Source organism: Dermacentor albipictus, chromosome 9 (genome assembly GCF_038994185.2).
Source record: "Dermacentor albipictus isolate Rhodes 1998 colony chromosome 9, USDA_Dalb.pri_finalv2, whole genome shotgun sequence".
Taxonomy (NCBI): Eukaryota; Metazoa; Arthropoda; class Arachnida; order Ixodida; family Ixodidae; genus Dermacentor; species Dermacentor albipictus.
The window spans coordinates 61,838,396-61,856,523 of NC_091829.1; the positions used below are offsets into that span (position 1 = coordinate 61,838,396).

The 18,128-nt window shown below is 45.3% G+C and overlaps 1 protein-coding gene across 3 annotated transcripts in view; it reads right to left on the reverse strand.

Moving 5' to 3' along the window:
* Nucleotides 1–5,266: 5,266 nt before the first annotated feature.
* LOC135919796 (zinc finger protein 723-like) overlaps nucleotides 5,267–18,128 on the reverse strand; it is a 36,147-nt gene continuing 23,285 nt past the window's right edge. Inside the window, exons 5-7 of one of the 3 annotated variants that reach the window (XM_070526130.1) lie at nucleotides 12,041–12,117; nucleotides 9,543–9,669; nucleotides 5,267–6,999 (exon numbers count right to left, since the gene is read on the reverse strand). In XM_070526130.1, the coding sequence (XP_070382231.1) occupies nucleotides 6,321–6,999; nucleotides 9,543–9,669; nucleotides 12,041–12,117 (883 nt within the window). In that variant the 3' untranslated portion in view covers nucleotides 5,267–6,320. The remainder of the gene's footprint in view (nucleotides 7,000–9,542; nucleotides 9,670–12,040; nucleotides 12,118–18,128) is intronic. The other 2 variants (XM_070526129.1, XM_070526131.1) reach the window with 2 other exon arrangements.

Consider the following 18,128-nt stretch of genomic DNA (forward strand, 5'->3'; position numbering starts at 1 on the left):
ACGTCCTGAGCCAACGTTCCTACTTGTGGTCGCTATACATGATTCGCTGATGAACGAAACTGCACAGCTTCTGGCTCATTCTTTTTGCACTTATGTGCATTTCGTACACATTCGAGATCGTTGCAGTTTTTATTTTTGGGCACCAGACAATGGTTTGCTACATGCCTTTTTATCATATTGGGCACAAATGGAAAGCACAAGCCGGGGGGCAGAATCTTCCTTTCAGTTTAGGATTCGATTTACCTTACGGATTTCTCCTTTAAACAATCTTTTTATGGTGCTTTCTAATAACCAAGCTAGTGACGCCCCATGGCCAAGTACTGATTATTGCTCTAGTTATTTTTAGTGCGTTGATTAGCCGAGAAACATGCACTTCCACGATCGCAGGCAGTACTACAAGATTAAGTGGGTGCCGCATAGTGCGGTATCCAGAAACATCGCTTATTTTTGTTGGCAACTTGGCTTGGATTCTAACCTATACAATTCTTTCGCACAAACGTCATTACGGTATGCCTTTGGGCAGAATTGTGTTGTATGTTACAGTCTTGTAATTCAAAACCGATAAAAATTCCTGGAACACATAACGATGGCCATACATCACGGCAACTCCCCGACTCCTACACGCAGCAATTCTCCGATTCGTCTTTCCGTGATTTGTCTATTCGGTATTCACACGACTTCTCGGGGAAATCTTGAAGTGGTCAGTTATGTATTCCCCTCAGTTAGGATTCACTGCATGACCTCGTATATATGCTATACTGACAACTATATCAACGAGTAGAATACGTGTTCAGCACTGAAACAAAATTGTCCGTCAGTCCGCATACCATTCCGAGCTCTGCTGGTGCTCTTGCATTTTCCAGGATATACTGCAGTATGCCCGGTTGCATATGCGTAGCCATGCCCATTTTCCTGTAGAATTGGCGACCATCATAGAATCGTGGGCATGGTAAGCACGCATTCTACAGAGAAATGTCCTTTAACTGTGAAATTTGGCGTGAACGGTAGTCGGAACACGCTTCTTTTTCGTTGATCAATAGTAACATAATGATTCGCAAATCCATGGAAAAGTTCTTGTTTCCTGCTTTACTGAACATGCTTTCCAGATCTCAATGTGTAGTGCAGCAAACTGAAGAAAGCCTAGTTACGCATCTCGTTGCCTTTCCGTCCGTGTCCCGTATTCTCCCTTGCAGTATTGCCCTAAACTATTGTGCTATTGGCATCAAATGAGAGACGAACAGTGGACAGCGCGTTCGAAGCATAACTGTAGGTATAGTGCGCGCCGTCGGCCAGTCACCACCTTCGACAGGTGCGCACACCCAGTAGCACCGCACTGCGCGATGACACTCGCACTATACTGCAATATTGTCGCTTCACTTTTCTTTGACATTTGCTTTCTCGCATGGAAATAAAAGCGGACACGCACTCCGCCAGTCGCGTTTAATTTGGCGCCTGTAGTGCATCTGCAATCTGAGCACTGTGACTGAACGCAGATGCCTTCCAACTGGACGAGACGTTTTTACGCGGAAGCGTACAAGTCCACTTGGTGAAATCAGCGAGGTCAAGTTGGAGGCTGCCGAGATGAAAGAGGGAACCGAGTGCAGATAGAGGAGGGTGCTTGCAGGCAGAGAGGAGGAGTGCGTGGTGGCGAGGGGAGGTACATGGAGGCACGCTGGGTTCGTATCCCCTGGCTGTTGCTCTGGGCTTTGTGTGCGCTATGGGTGTATCTGTTCGTCTGTCGATCGAGAGGCGAGCGGCAAGCGACAAGGGCGGAGCAGCAAAGGAAGCGATGGCAGGCCTAGCGTGAGTCGGCCGACCCCGTAGTGGTCGGCAGGTGTAGTGCACGAGCTAAAAAAGACAAGCAATAGTGGACGCTGGGCATGCAAATGAGAATACCTAAGAACGAGCCAATCTGGTATGCCTGGCAAACCGTCGTAGTCCCTAGAAACTCCGCATAAACCAAATAAATTTACGCTATGATAATCGTTATTCCTCGATATTGTCACGTTGTAGAGAGGTTGAAGAACACAGTAGCAATAAGCGTGAATCAGGGGAACAACTCTTTATTGGGCAAACGTGTTCACAAAGAAGTCACGCTAATGCAATGTGTCACCACTGGGCACATGTGTCGATTGTTGTAAAGCTGATTTGCGTCTCAATGGCATCGGCTATTTATACATGATTATTCGAAGATACCAGCGTAATCGCAAGTGCTCGTGAGCCTTCCAGAATGTTAAACACTATTCGCGTCACGCATGCAATTTAATGACAAAAGATCGCACTACAACAAAGGCGACTGATGCAATCAGTGAGGATGATCGAGAATGTTCTGATACATGTGAGCGCTTCATAGCTTTTCACTCAGTCAACGTCGGTGTGTTGGGGTCCAAGCCCAAACACGATCGCTGGTTTTGCTACTCCTCATATCTTCGTCGAAGGCTGTAGCTTCAGCTGTCCGTCCTTTGCTAGTACTTGACACGTAGGCAAGCACGTTACCGTGCTTCTTCGGCATGCTGCAGTAAGGTGACGACGTCGAGATTTTCTTCTGGGGTGACATGCGGTAACATTGCATGTCGGCGTTATCAGGTGACCTGCAGCTGCCTGGATTCGGAGGCTTTACGATGTAATCATAACTTGCCCCGACTGCACAGTGAACGATTCAAGACGGAGTAGTCGGCTCCTGCATCCATTAAAGCGGCGACTGTGTGAACATCGAAGAACACGTCGAGATTGCTAGTTATTATTGCTGTGTTAGTTATTCCGTGGCTTCGAATGAAGTCTCGATCGCATTGCGTTGCAGTTATGACACATCCTCTGTGGGGGCATGTTTTTCATTCGGAGGCTTCTCGAAATTGCAGCGTGCCGTTGCTACGTCGTGCATATTGCTACGTCGTGCAGTCTACCGAATACGGGTTCACGAAAATACTGGCCACGTATTGGGCCAGTGTGCTGTGGGCACAGCAATGAGAGGTGGTGCCACGGCCAGGATGACCGGGAAAGTCGCCGGGCTCTCCTCCGAGTTGCTGTCAAGTTATTGGGAATTTAACGTGGTCGCTCGCCTCGCTTTGGACGTAGAGATTTAGCGTGCGAAACATGCTAGTACCATCTCAAGGTATGGTTATCGACAGTACACGTGGCCGGCATTTCTGCTTTTGCAGCAGAGCGTACGGCGGTCGCGTGCACACCGTACTTGGGTCTTCCTCGGGGAGATGAGTAAGCTGGCTGGCGGCGGGGTTGGTAGCGGCAACTATCGACACAATTAAAGAGTTCCAACACGTCGAGGTTCCAGAGGGACGTCGAGCGCGGATTACAGTGACATAAGTCATTACTTCCTGCTTGAGCTGCGAAGATCCAGGGACTCATAATGACTTCTGGATATGCCCTCAGAGGATGTCCACAATTAAGGATATTTGAGGCAGCGCCGAACAAAACATCCTGTGCACTCATTCGCCTACAACGCCTCTGACGGGCTTTGGGAGCTTGTCGGAGTCTAGCGCCTGTATCTCCCTTCAGCGAAAGCACTAGGCGGCCATGTTGCCGAGCGAGCATTTCCAGTGTCTTGTCGATGTGTCTTCTGTCGGAAATTTTGCGACGGTCTTGGCCTGTTAACTAAACAGTCCGGCGTAAATGTCTTGCCTCAAACAGCGCATGAGGAAACACGCTTTATTTTCCAACATGTCTGGGTCGGCGTTCCCAAGAGATGGTTAATATCTTTCGGGATGGTCGTGATGTGCCCATCCGGTAGCCGCACACAAGTTTATACCATCGTTTTGACCGGCTCCTTACGCACGGCGCTCGTGAATGTTTGTAGGAAGCCCCTGCAAAACATCTCCCACGCCATTATGCCGCAGTCCCGTTTTTCAAACCACGTCCTGGCGGTGTGTTTTATTGAGAAATAGTCTTGACGCAGCTATTCGGATTTTCAATTGTTGTATGGGGCGATTTATGCTTCGGTTTCCAGCCAGCTTTCCGGATCTTTAACGATGATCTGTGGATGACGGTGGCTACATTGGCTTGCAGTGCGATCGTTGATGGTGACAGAAGGACTGTCATTGCGACTGCTGATGGGGCCATTATTTTCCTGGTACTCTCGGCCAGACGAGCGTACTAGAGCGGTAGTCATAGATTGTGGCAAACCCGCTGGCTGATGACAATGTTTACGCTGATTTCATGGCCTTCCGGGTGTATCCGGTCACAGCAAGCACCTTTACAAGATGCCACGTTGTAGCGACGGTGAACAATACAATACCAAGAACCTTGTGTCACGCAACTAACTTTTAATCAGGGAACGGGAAGGCACAAAACGAGTTACACTCGGGCAGAAAGATAGTTGCGAGTGTAGACATCAATGATCGAATAAGTGATTGACGGCTAACGTTTGTCGGATAATAATGCATGATTCATTGAATATTGTAGTTTAATCGTTGGTGCTTGCAAGCCTTCAGGATTGCACATTTTATGCCTTGCATTTTGCAATCGCTCAGTTCAGCCCATGGGTGCGGCCGCGCAGCCACCATTGAGGGTATGAGCCATTGTTCATTGCTGCGCGTCTCATATGTGGGTCTATCCTCCTTTAAGTTTGCTATGTTTGTTATTAAGTTGCTTCTATTTTGATGCGTTGCATATTGCAATCACTCAGTTCAGCCCTTGGGCGCGGCCGCGCAGCCACCATTCATTGCTGCGCGTCTCATATGTGGGTCTATTCCCCTTTAAGTTTGCTATGTTTGTTATTAAGTTGCTCCTATTTTTATGCTTTGCATGTTGCAATCACTCAGTTCAGCCCTTGGGTGCGGCCGCGCAGCCACCATTGAGGGTATGAGCCATTCTTCATTGCTGCGCGTTTCATATGTGGGTCTATTCTCTTTTAAGTTTGCTATGTTTGTTATTAAGTTGCTTCTATTTTTATGCGTTGCATATTGCAATCACTCAGTTTAGCCCTTGGGCGCGGCCGGGCAGCCACCACTGACCTTTAGCGCAACCACGTGACGTGACGTCACGACAGCCGGAGGAAAAGCCGGGACCAAAATCGCGCAATATGCAACACATTCTTGGCTTAACCAAGCTAAGCCTGGCCATTTTTATTCGTATTGCGCATGCAGTTATTACGAAAGGTTCGACTACAGCATAGAAAATAATGTATACTTGGTGAGAAAGATCGAGAAGGTTCTGATACACGCAGGCACGTCATGTGCTGAGGGGTAACCTAATATTTGTTAGCCGCTGAAAGGCGTTCACAGGAAAAATGTATACAAGGAAGCGTGTGAACATATATCAAAACTTACGTGTCATGTCAGACCTTTATTGCCGTTTTCGCAATAAAACTTTTGTCACGTCAAGCTAAAAAGATTTTACAGCTGCAACTGAAGAGCAGACCGAGTCCAAACAGACGACATCCGAGTGAATAAAAAAACTGTCCATTAAACTTCAGAAGTTCCACCACAATAAAACAAATAAATTTTTTCCTAGCTGGAGACCATGTCATATAGCGATGTGCCAAATTAGTTGAATTTAATACAGTCTCGCTGCCATCATGAGCTCATCTTATGGTATAGAACAAGCACTTGCGGTATGAGTACGCACGCCGAAGAATAGTCAGTGCATTGAACGAACTTTCAAGCAAATGGTTTTCATACGCGAACGATGCAGTTATGCATTGTCGTAAAAGCATCTGCAAGTGCTTTCTCTCGAAGGCAACTTCACTTTTGGACCTAGATTAATGGCAGAAATCACTTCTTAGTTGAATAGAAAACAGTACCTCCTTTCTTAAATGCTTCGTAAAGAGAGATATTTCATTCCGTTTACCCTGCAAAATCACTACGAATATGGGTAATTAAAGCTTGTTCGCCTGTACACTGTCGAAAAACATGCACAAAAAGTTAATCTAACCAAATGGGGGTAAAGGATCCTTTGTGGACAGTGCAACGCTGTAGTTACAGAAAACTCAATCTTGCCACCCATTAGGGTTTGTCTTGAAGTCAGTTTGATAAAGCAACGTTCACCAACTACATAGTTCATGTAACTGTGAGCGCTGACCAGGACCTGCAGTATTTTTCGACATTGAAGCACCCCAAATACTTCTGTCGATGAGGTTTTGTCGCACAATTTTCAAAAACCCGACGGCATGGTTCACATCTTGCATTCCTTCTGGCACACATGCCTATCACGTGCTTCTTGGTCAGCAAATCGACATCCGCACTGCGTACACTCATACGGTGTCTTATCCACGTGCTTTGTTCGGTGGTGACGAAGGAGATTTGAATTTTTATGAAAGGATTGATCGCAGATTTCGCAAACGAAAGCATTGTTTCCACATTGCGAGTCTACATGTCTCGTGAAACTATCTTTGTTTTTGAATGATTTATCACATATTTCGCATTTGTTTTTCTGTTGTTGGCATGCGTGCGCTTATGGTCGTCTAGATGATGAGACTGCCGGAAGGATTTGTCACAAATATTGCATTTGTAGGGTCTTTCGTCTGTGTGCGTGCGCTTGTGCTTATCTAGATGATTCCACTGCCGGAATGATTTATGACAGATTTTGCATTTGTAGGGTTTTTCGCCTGTGTGCGTGCGCTTGTGGTCATCTAGATGATTAGACTGCCGGAAGGATTTCTCACAGATAGTGCATTTGTAGGGCCTTTCGTCTGTGTGCGTGCGCTTATGGTTATCTAGATGATTAGACCGCCGGAATGATTTATCACAGATTTTACATTTGTAGGGTCTTTCGCCTGTGTGCGTGCGCTTATGGTTATCTAGATGAGGAGACTGCCGGAAGGATTTACCACAGGTTTCGCATTTGTGTTTCTTGTCAGTACGGTTGCGGCAATGTTCTACAATCTTAGACATCTTCCCAGAGGATTGATCACATGCTTTGCAAATGGGCGCTGTGTCATCCTTGTGTTCCTTGGCGTGCCCGTGTAAGGCATCCGGTCTACTGCAAACATTGCCACAGACCCTGCAAAATTCTCGCTGTTCCCTTTCTCCGGTTCCGGGAGCATTCCTGCAAGGACACGGAAAAAGGAGCTCAAAACGGCTGACTCTTGTTACGAGAGGACAAAAACACATCTTGCCAATAGAGAAGTTGACAAACAATCGTGCGGTAATAATAAGGTGACTTTCTGAACCTTAGCACTGACTTGATGCATTTATTCTTGGCGCTTGATGAGGGCTAAAGATTGGCGTAAATTTACCAATACTGCGTTTGATTGTCGCTGGGGCTAAAATCCAAAATAAAAAAGACCCGCACCCCTCTCCCATAATGTATGCATAATGTAGAAACTATTGCGAGGTTTTGATATTTCTTGCTACCCGAACGAAAAAGAAATGTCTAGTTAGATGAGGAACTTAGCCGATCTAAACATGATATTTTTGTCTCACTACACTAGAGGTGATTTTTTAAGGGATAGGAATTAACCACTTGAGGTACTCGTTTTAAGAAATGTAAATGGTGTAAAGGCGAACTATTCGCTTTATTTCTTACAAGTGTAGGTGGAGTGACTCCCCATCGGACATATGGATTAACTCAAGTCGCTCATATCAAATACAGTGAAACACTACCGGGTTCAAGTTTTCCTGCAGTGTTTGTATAAAGTCATTTAATATTTGACTCGCATTCCAACTGCGCACCATTCCTGCTGAAGGCATCGTGAGAACGACACACATGTAATATTTCCCGCTATACGTGGCAAGCACTTATACGTCAAATACTTCACTGTTTTCATGTACAATGGATGAAATATGCTACCGAAGAAGTTAGTATTTTCTTTTGCTTTTCTCGGTAAGGTAATGAGCGCTGCATGCGTTGAGTTAAGGCATTGCTGGTGAGACATCTTTTAAGACGTTTAGCGAAGAAAAGCAGTAGAGCAAAGACAGCGCGTATGGCGTATGTTTTAAGTACAGCTGCTAGTTTGAAATGACTCTTTTAAGCACTAGGTGAACATTGATCGCTATGCTCGGGGTAATGTGCTTTTTACTTGTATAATTTTAATAATTATTGTAGCAGTTGTATACATGACTCATGGAATGTCATCTTTTGGTTCGAGTCGTGTGGTGTTGCCTTGGGCGTCGTTTCTAATCATGCAGGCTTGGCCGGCATCAAGACCCCATTATCTAATGAAGAAATTAAAACTATCAAACTATCAAGTTTCGTTTGATAGAGCCAGTTAAATCCGGCCAAATTATCCATGAAACTTTTATTCAGGCTTGCAAGTGGGAAAACTTATGAAATCATCAAGTATAAAAACAATTGAAGCTGAGAACTTACAAAGCTAACTAGATGAAAAAAATATATATCGCAGTTCTATTAGGTGCATTTCTTGAAGGATCCTAAGCGGACAACTGTCTTTGTATTTATTTGCAATTTGCTTCAAATCAATACAGTGTGTTCGGATACGGACGAATGATCTACCCACAAAACAGAAAAATTTAGAGCACTGTGTAATAGATAAATTCTGAGCGCTTTATATGTGTTATTTGGTGCCGTTCATTAAGTCTTGCCGTCGGTTTCATGGAGTAATAAAGATCTTTTTTGTTACTTGAGTTTCTCAACATTTTCTTCAGTATTTGACGAATCTAAAATGCAACTGTTCAGTTAGGATGTTATCACATTCGCTTAAGTGCACAAGCTTCAATACTCGTACAGTATTTCCTTGAAATCGATACAATGTGTCCGAATACTGGCGTGTGATCTACCCATAAACAGAAAATTTAATAGCGCTGTGTATTACGTGAATTTTGAGCGCTTTCAAAGTGTTATTTGATGTACTTGATTGAAACGTTGCGGTGTTATCATTGCTCAGTTTTAAAGATGTTTTTTGTTACTTGAGATTCTCAACATTTTCTTCATTATTTGACGAATCTAAAATGCAACTGTTCAGTTACGATGTTATCACATTCCTTTAAGTGCACAAGCTTCAATACTCGTACAGTGTGTTGCCAAGCACATTCATATCTCTTTTCTAACGCATTTAGGCAGTAGAGTCTGAGCTAAGGCTTCTTTTTTATGCCGACACCATATTCTATGAACAGCAGCTGATATTTGTCATTTAGGTCATCGGAACATTTATGCCTCGCCCAAGTACTTGAGTGCTACCGTTATTTTTGCAGGAATTTTACAGAAAAACAGGAATACCCTAATTTATTTCGAGAGTCCCGCCTTCGATGAGGGTCTCTCTTTGACAATCTTTACATATTCCATTATGGAGAGTGAGTAAGCAGGCTACAAACATGCCAGTGTATCGCATATTGCGGCGTGATACCAGGATGGACAATCGGGTGAGGTTGTGTAGCTTTGTGGCTGCTGCATGAGGCACGGGTGCGGACAGGACACTGATGTCCGGTCCCGCTGTTGGAACCATTAGGTTTGGCAAGGCAGGCTGTGTCGGCCGAGCGCTTTAAACTGCTGATGCAGTACCTGTTTCAGCCATCAGGGCTAGCCTTCCTAAGGAGGAATCAGCGAATGGAGGCATCCTTGTTATACCGGGTAACCATCCCTGTCGTCTCCAAGTTGCCGTTTAAATTGAACTTTTCCAAATGGGAACTTACGTGGCGCCGTCTTCAAAAGTTGCTGATGCTTCCTCTGCGCCAGCACGACTTGTGTTGGGCATTGCTTTATCGATGCTCCTGATGGAGCCTCGGGTCTGGAAACTTGTGCGGCCATTGTCAGTGGCACCTGTAAGACATGAAAATATAGTGTACTATTTAATTTGGCGTTGTTTAAAGGCAATTCGTGGAAAATGGATATTTCATGCCTAATGTGCAAGGCACGAAGATTTTAGTGGTAGGGAAACTTCACTGCTGTGCTTCCGTACGCGGTGCTTTTTCTTTCTGCAACTGTGTCTTGAATGCATGCAAGAACTTCGCGGCAATGTGTAAGCTGAGCACGATGAAGATTGTGCAGTGTTGGATTCTTGTGAAGATTATCACGTTTTGTCGAAAACCTCAGGCGGAACATTGTGCACGACAGTGCTCGAAGTGAAAACCACATGTCGGTATCTTGTGCGTGAAACCCTGGATCCAATATATTAGCAGTGTTATCCAGTAATAAGCACATCCGACGACTCACGAAGTTCTTGCTTATTATTCATCTATTACGAGCAGCAGGCACAGCCCGTCTGAGACGATGAGAATGAAAAAGTTAGAGGAAGCATTCCTGTCGAGGGATCTAAAATTTTAGTTTGATGCATACTCTTAATTCATTCACCTTCTATGACGCAGGTGCGTCATCGAAATATGTACTCGCCTTTCAGAAAGTGGTTATGCGAACCGCTTTTGTTGAGGCTTTAAGGTGAAGTACATAAGCACCGGTTGTAAGCAGTGCAGGTTTACCAGCTCATTACGAGCACTAAAACGGCTGTCCTCGACAATGTTCCTGTGTAGGTCATAATAGACTAAAGAACAACTTTCAAAAACATAGCTCAATGCGCATATGTAAGAGTCATATTGCATGAAGTACACTAGCTTGGAAATAAATGCGGAAGCGTTAATTCACGGGGCAATATATCACTAAACTATGCAACGGAAAGCCTCGAAGGACGTGAAAAGTTTGGACTGTATGGATAGCACTGCATGTATTGTAGCTAGGTGCACGTATTTTCTATAGCGGCGCAGCAATTGCGTGAAACTGAAAGGAACACGCGAGACATAAAAGGCGGAACTTACGGCAGAACCCTCTCTGGATGAACATCTACGCTACTGCAATAAGCATTGAAACTGCAGCTACACGTCGTATTTTTGGATGCACCTTTATTTACAATATGAAAGTGGGGGGGGGGGGGGGTGAGTTGGCTAAGAATGTTTATGGAATTATTACACCCACTTGCATTCGTGTCTATGCCTTCGTACGGCGAAGAGAACATTAAACGCGGATTCCCAACCACCGGAACAAAAGATTCTAGTTGCATCTTTGACATCGAATGAACTACAGTGTCGTAGAATAGGCAAAACTTAAAGAACTAATTTTTATTGTCTGCCATTCTCAACTTTATTAGTCGCACCACTGAAGTCGCACCATTGGTCATGCCTGCGAAAGAGGTTGCGCAGATAGTGGCTGTACGAATAATGGATGACGTATCTAAGGAAAGCCAATCACCTTACAAAAAACTACATTCAATTTGGAAGACCGGTGTTTCAGCATGGCGTAGATTTTCTTCTTAACAAAGCTTTACAATTTTGAAGTAGAGGCCCACTGATTGTAAATAGTTCGGTAAAGTGATTGTTACTCTGTCAATACGAATAGTGTTTATTCTTCGGGTGCCCATAGCTCGGATATTTGGTAAAAATGTATTGCAACAGAGCGCAAACAACTGCGCAACAATTTTCTATCTTATCGCGTTGCATTTTTATTACATATTTAGTATTGTTTATGCTGCGGCTATGGCTTGCTTTGTATGAAAGAACGAAGAGCTTCAAGATAAGCTGTTTTGGGGCGCTCCAAATTGTACGCTGGAACGTGTACATTCGGCCGCAGCAGGATATGTCTGCTGCTCGTAACGTGCTATTCATGAGCAATTTTCACACTCTGCCTAAAAAGTACCAGCACTGTTAAAACATTTGAAACGTCTAAATAATTGCACATCACCCATGGCATTCGGATCAAAGCACTTGCTTTGTAAACCAGCTTGATCAGTTAAAGGGAAACATTGGGTGGATGTTAGTAGGTTAAACCCACCGACATTCTGCTTGGCAAATAAAATTGTAGACCGACGAGTGATGCGATGATTCCATTTACGAGTCAATTAATCACTGCATGGAATGTACAGTCTCGGCTTCTGCCCTCATCTAGGAGCGTGCTTTATCGGCGCCCCGATACAAGAACACGTTTATTCAAAAACTTCTATGGCACAGGTTATGTATGAATTTGGATGTATTCAAATGAGCGCACACTTCTTACTAAGGGCAGTTATAAACTGGTTCATGCGGAAACCGTCTCGGCCGCGCTGGTAAAATGCATCTTTATACGCAATAAATGTACCGCTACCATTGTAACCGTAAGGGATATTTGACATGTCTGAGGGAAAGGCGAGTGACGATCGCCTACGTACCGTCGAAGTTGCAAGTCTCATCGGTCGTGGGCGTGTGCTGCGTGTTGCCCGGGTAGCGCAAGGCGTCGTCGGAAATCCTACAAATAATAAAAAATTCGTCAGACAGTTACTAGATTTGATAATAAAAAAAGAGGTGAAATTATGTTTATTTTGTACCCGAGACTTCAAGCTATAGCGCCCCATCGCGTGGGTGGAGTACAAGACTTATGCATCAATGAACCGTATTTCCTTCTTTAAGTATACTTTCGCTTCATGTTCTGAAATATCTTATCCTGAGCGCTAAGTAGCTTACTTTGCGCTAAACGTGGCAATATTTTCGCACCACCTTTTCGTCGGCCCGTCTTTAAGAATGCCTTCGATTTCAAAGCTCAAGCTGACTGTAAAAAAATGGCTGTGGCTTAGCTAAGGTTAAGCCCAGGATGCGAAGCATACTAGCCTTTATTTTAACGCGACAGCGTTAAGGAGCTCGTGTCGCAGAAAAGCCGGTGTCGTCGGCGTCGGCTCAGGCGTGCGGCGCTTGCTCAGGCGCACATTTCGTTGTCGCGCCGAACGCTGCGTTGCTCGACGCGCACCGCGTCCGATGCGGGGCGCGACGCCGCGAGCGACGGCGAGAGTTGGAGCGCCGGTTCTCCTCTGTCGTGACGTCACGGTGTCACGTGATTTCATGGTCACCGCCGCGCCTGAGGAGCTGGGTTGAGCCCTCGTAATATGCTTCGCATAAAAAGACCCCTTTTAGGTGGGAACAAATGTACAGATGTTAAAGCCTATTGTATGGGTTGTGTCTAAGGGTAACAGTTTTCAATGAAAAAATTGACAAGTGGTAAAGCTCACGTTCCGTAGGCCCCCAAAGTAGATGAAGTGCGCTGGGTACCGTCACTGCTTGTATTTGGTGTTGCTTTGTCCTTCATGCTTAAGTCCAGAGGCGTGTATTCGTTGCTGCTTTCTTCAGCCATGCCTGATGTTTCGGTGTCCTGTAACTGGCGTGTATTGTCGACTGCGCCTTATTAAATCACCGCGCTTGCGCACTGAATGCCAAGAAAGAGTGGAAACTAATAAATTTTTTGTCACTTCGGGCTTTCGAATAAAACGATAGCGCATATCTGAAAAAAATCAGATGTTTGAGTCCGCCACTAGCATGAAGCTAATGCACAAATTTTCGAACGGCGTGCAGATTACCCGTGCTATCTCTCCGCCAAATCACCCAAATAAACTAAACCAGCCGTACTAGGAAATAATGTGCATTTATCTGATGATATCACTACTTTTCTTTCATGTTCCTCGCAAAGTGAAGGGCACATCTTGCTGGGAAAAAAAATTGTTGCTCGTGGAAGCGCAGGAGGTATACAAACTTCAACTGCTTCATGAAAAGGGCTGCTGTACAAAAGTTTCCGCCACTGCAAACAATCGTGTTGCGGGCCTGCATAGACCGCTGTGGTATTGCTACGTAACCTGTGAACATTAACGTCTCAAAAGCAGCTCGTTCGCGTCAAGTTTGCCCTTGCAGCCGACACGACAATCGCGCATTCAGAAAACTCAGTGAAGTCGAATTTTCCTTCCTACATGCTCATTGGGAAAACTGCAAATGCCCGTGTGCTTAGATTTAGGTGCACGTTAAAGAACCCCAGGTGGCGGAAATTTCCGGAGTCCTCCACTACGGCATGCCTCATAATCAGAAAGTGGTTTTGGCGCGTAAAACCCCACAATTAAAAAAAACTGCAAGTAGGTATGTATAGTGGCGTGCTAATCTCATAGGGTGAACCCTTTCATAACTACAAGTGTCATAACCAAATCTACGCTTTCATAACCGAAGCTGTTAGCGTATGCCGAAACGCGCGCGGTGAGCTTTCTGCCACCAGACGCTTCCGCGTGTATCGAAAGATCACGTGACCGGATGGTCACGTGATCTTTCGAAATTGCGTGCTTTTTAATTCGAAAGCCTTTCTAGGCTCATGGATAAGGTTGTGTCTGCAGACCTGTCCGCTGGAGTATACGCATGTAGAAGTGTCATCAAGCCATAGGAAGACAGATTAAACGCAGATTAATGAATGAGAACTTATTCCTAGTGACAGTTAGTGAATGATAACGTTACAATAGAGATTGGTAGGGTTACTAATGACTACTAATTACTACTAATGACTTGTAATGACTACCAATGACTGTGAAATGGTCAATATGTCTAACAACGATTTGTAACAACTACGGTTTATTAGAAATGACGAAAAATGCTTAGTAAAGTCCAGTAATGACTAATATGGACTACAATGAATTGTAGTGACAACTGATGACTAGGATATGACCAACATGTCTAACGATGGCTTTAATGACCACAATTGATTACAGATGACTCAAAATGCCTAATAGTGACTAGTGATGACTAATGATGACTGAAATGACTTTTAATGACTAATAATGACTACGAAATCAGCAATATGCCTAACAACAATTGTAACAGCTACAAATAATTAGAAATGACTACGAGTGCTTGGCAATGGCCATTAATGACTAATAATTATGGAAATTACTTGTAATGACTACCAATGAAAATGATATGACCAACATGTCTAACGACGGCTTTTAATGACCGCAATTGATTACAAATGACTAAAAATTCTTATATGCGAGCAGTAATGACTAAAAAAAGGAAGGGAAAGAGAAGAGGCAAGGAGAAAGATGCGAATGATAAGAGGAGGAAGGGTAGGCTTTCGATGTTCACCTCTTACGAGAGATCTTAGGAGACCCAGCAATTTTTTGCATGCTACCTATTCGGTCAGACGGTCGGCGTCCAGTGTCCGTCGATCTTTCGCGGAATGTCTGAGGGCAATGATGTCATTGTGCGAGAACGCGTAATCACGTGGTACTTTTTATCAAATCTCGCGCGCTTTTGCGATAGTCGTATGAGCAAGTCTCGCTTCAAAACGATGCTCATTCTCTTTTTCGACGCCAGAGGAATCGTCCATTTTGAGTTTGTACGGCAGAGGGAGGCTCAACTGAGCCTTTTACCATGAGTTGGTCAAGATATTAAAACACCGGGTCGCGCGCGTGAGGGCTGACATCAATGACACGGGGAAGCTCCACCATGACAATGCCCCCAGCCTCACGTCTTTCATCGTTACCAAGTTCCTGGCCCGGAGCAACACCCTGGTGGTCCCCCCTCCCCTTACAGTCTCGACTTGGCTCCGTGCGACTTTTTTTTCCCCGACTAAATAGAACGCTGAAAGGAAAGCATTGGGAGATTGTGGAAAACATCCAAAAACATGTTGCAGCGTTTCTGAAAGACATTGTTGTCAAGGAATTTCAGGGTGCCTTCCAAGCGTGCCAGACACGTCTATGCAAGTGCATTGATGGAGGGGGAATATTTCGAAGAATGTTAACCATTTCTATAGGTCGGGTCAATAAATATATTTTCCCACAAAATGCGCATTACCCTAATAGTGGACCTGTACATACGTCAGCCAACGGCGTATTCGCATTTCAGCAACAGATTATTCGTATCCCATTTGAGGACTGCTGTAGATGCATTTCTTAAGGAAACACTGCCGTCAAGCAATGCATGCTTAGAAGCCCATCACGGAAAGGAAAAAAAAAAGAATGCTGATTCTCCTGGAATCTAGAGTAGACGCAAGTATGAAATGGGTGCCAGAAAAGATGCATCGTTGAAGTAATGACGCTTACTCACAACCATTTTACACTCACAACCATACGCAGCTCGCCGGACGCTGCCGGCCTGGTCACGCAGCATTGCGCCATCTTTCGAAAAAGAGCGCAAAAAAATTGGAGGACACTTAAGCTTCGCCTTCAAGAGTGGGACGCGACAGCGTTCCCATCGACCCGCCAAGGGGTATAAGACAATGCGCTATGGCACAGCGATCACTTACGATGCGCCCCGCATCGGACTTAGCGCCCACCTATCACGCGGTGAGCGTCGAGCAACGGAGCGTTCGCCGCGGCAACGAAACGTGCGCCTGAGCGAAAGAAACGAACCAAAGAACTCGGTGTCTCGGAGGGGAAACGGTCTACGCCAGCCAAGCGTCGTGATCGGCACGCGCAGAGAGATAGATAGTAATCTAAACCGGAAGCACGGCGAAGCGTCGTCAGGGGAGAGGGAGTCCCGCGACGCGCCTGGCAGCGGTCCCAATGCGCGCGCGGCGCGCCTCCTGTCGGGGCAGCGCCGTACATTGAGAGGAGGGGGTCTTCTGTGTTTGCCGCAAGATGGCTCTGCGTGTGCGGAAAGCGCAGAAGAAATTCAGCGGAAACGCACTTCGCAACTCGTGTAATTGTGACTTCTGTACGTTACATGTTCATAATTACCGATATACACCGCAGTATAACTTTCCACGGCTCGTTTCGAAGGCAACACCGCATTCACTAGAGGCGCGTTTGCACCGCTTGGAAGCATCGAACTCGTGGCTGAGTGGTAGCGTCTCTGTCTCACACTCCGGAGACCTGGGTTCGATTCCCACCGGGCCAATCTTGGAAGTTGCTTTTTATTTATGAAGAGCCTGCCGTGATTTATCGCTCACGGTCAACGCCGCCGACGCCGACGCCGACGACACCGGCTTTTCTGCGACACGAGCTCCTTAACGCTATCGCGTTAATATCAGCGCCGCGTAACTAAGGAATCGCTGGCGTTGAAAAGAGCACAGGCAACCCTATGTAAGCACCAAAAATCACAATCAACTGCATGGTGCACAGTACTTGCCGTTGAGCGCCGCGATTAGAAATGACAAATTAAACTTGATTGATGTTTGAGGTTTAATGGCGCAAAGGCCAGGTATGGCGAAATAGCGCCATGCTAGTGTTAATGGGTTCCTAGTGGTCTGGTGGGTTCTGTGAAGTTAATTTGACGTTGCTGTAAAGGGGCCATAAAAGAGCTTGTGTACAAGAAATTACAGCTTGAGTGATTTTGTGAGCAAGAAATAGTAAGAAATAGGACTGAGTGTGTGAATTCTTTATTCAAAATGGCAGACAACATGGGCGGCCTGTGGCCATAAGCACCCCAGCCTAGGTGGCGACCTCGAGTCCTTGGACACGGGCGCCTTCCTAATTCTGCCTAACACCCCAAATTTGATCAGCGAGGTGGTGGCTGATAAGGGCCGCCCTTTGGCATGTGTACCTGTTTCAGCGGGAACTACTGCTGCTCGCTACCACTACAATCGGAAGGAATATTTCTTTTAGCTTCTTTGGATGGTGACTAACATATGTAATGCGGTCCTGTAGAAAAAGTTGGAGGCCGGAGAGTGCATTGTCTTGCGGTTTGACTTGTTGCCCGGAGGATCTCGTTTTGCTCTCGCAACGATGTCTATTTTGTTCTCGCCACATTCAAGTCCCATTCTCCTTTTGACTTCCTGCATAACGGCTCTGTAGTTAGGCTCAAGGCCTCATGAAGGTTGCCGACAACGTGGGCTCCTTGTATTTCTTGCTTAACATGGCTGTCATCCCCTACATCTGGGTTAGGCCATCGATAGACTATCAGACATTAAAAAAGCCGGCAGATCCAAGGCCCTGTGGGAATCGAGCCTACCAAGTTAATGAAACCACTATGAGAGCATGAAGACGTAGGCGGCGATTTCATGACCTACATGACACGGATGCCATGACATTCAAGTCATGATCTATCATTCATGTTCGTCGTACGCTCTTGTCATACCATGCCAAGTTTGGCACACACCAAGCCGTATGCGTCTGTTTCATGGCCTACATTACACGCATATCATGACATTCATGTCATGACCTCTACCATTGATTTTCATCTTACGCTCTTGTCACACTATTTTGATCTAGGTACCTACCAAGTTACCGAAACGACCATGAGAGCACCAAGACGTAAGGGGCTGTATGATGACCTACATTAGACAAATGTCATGATATTCATGTCATGACTGATCATTTATATTCGTCATACACTCTTGCTGTTCGTCATACCCTTGTTCACCATACACGTACACTCTTGTTCATCATACACTCCTATTGCGTGGGCCTATCCCGAAGGTTGCGAAGAACCGCGCCTAAAATAACAATGAATAATTATCCGGTTTGCCTTATTGTTTCGCACTTTCCATAGTTCAGTATTAGAAGATTTAACCTAGAA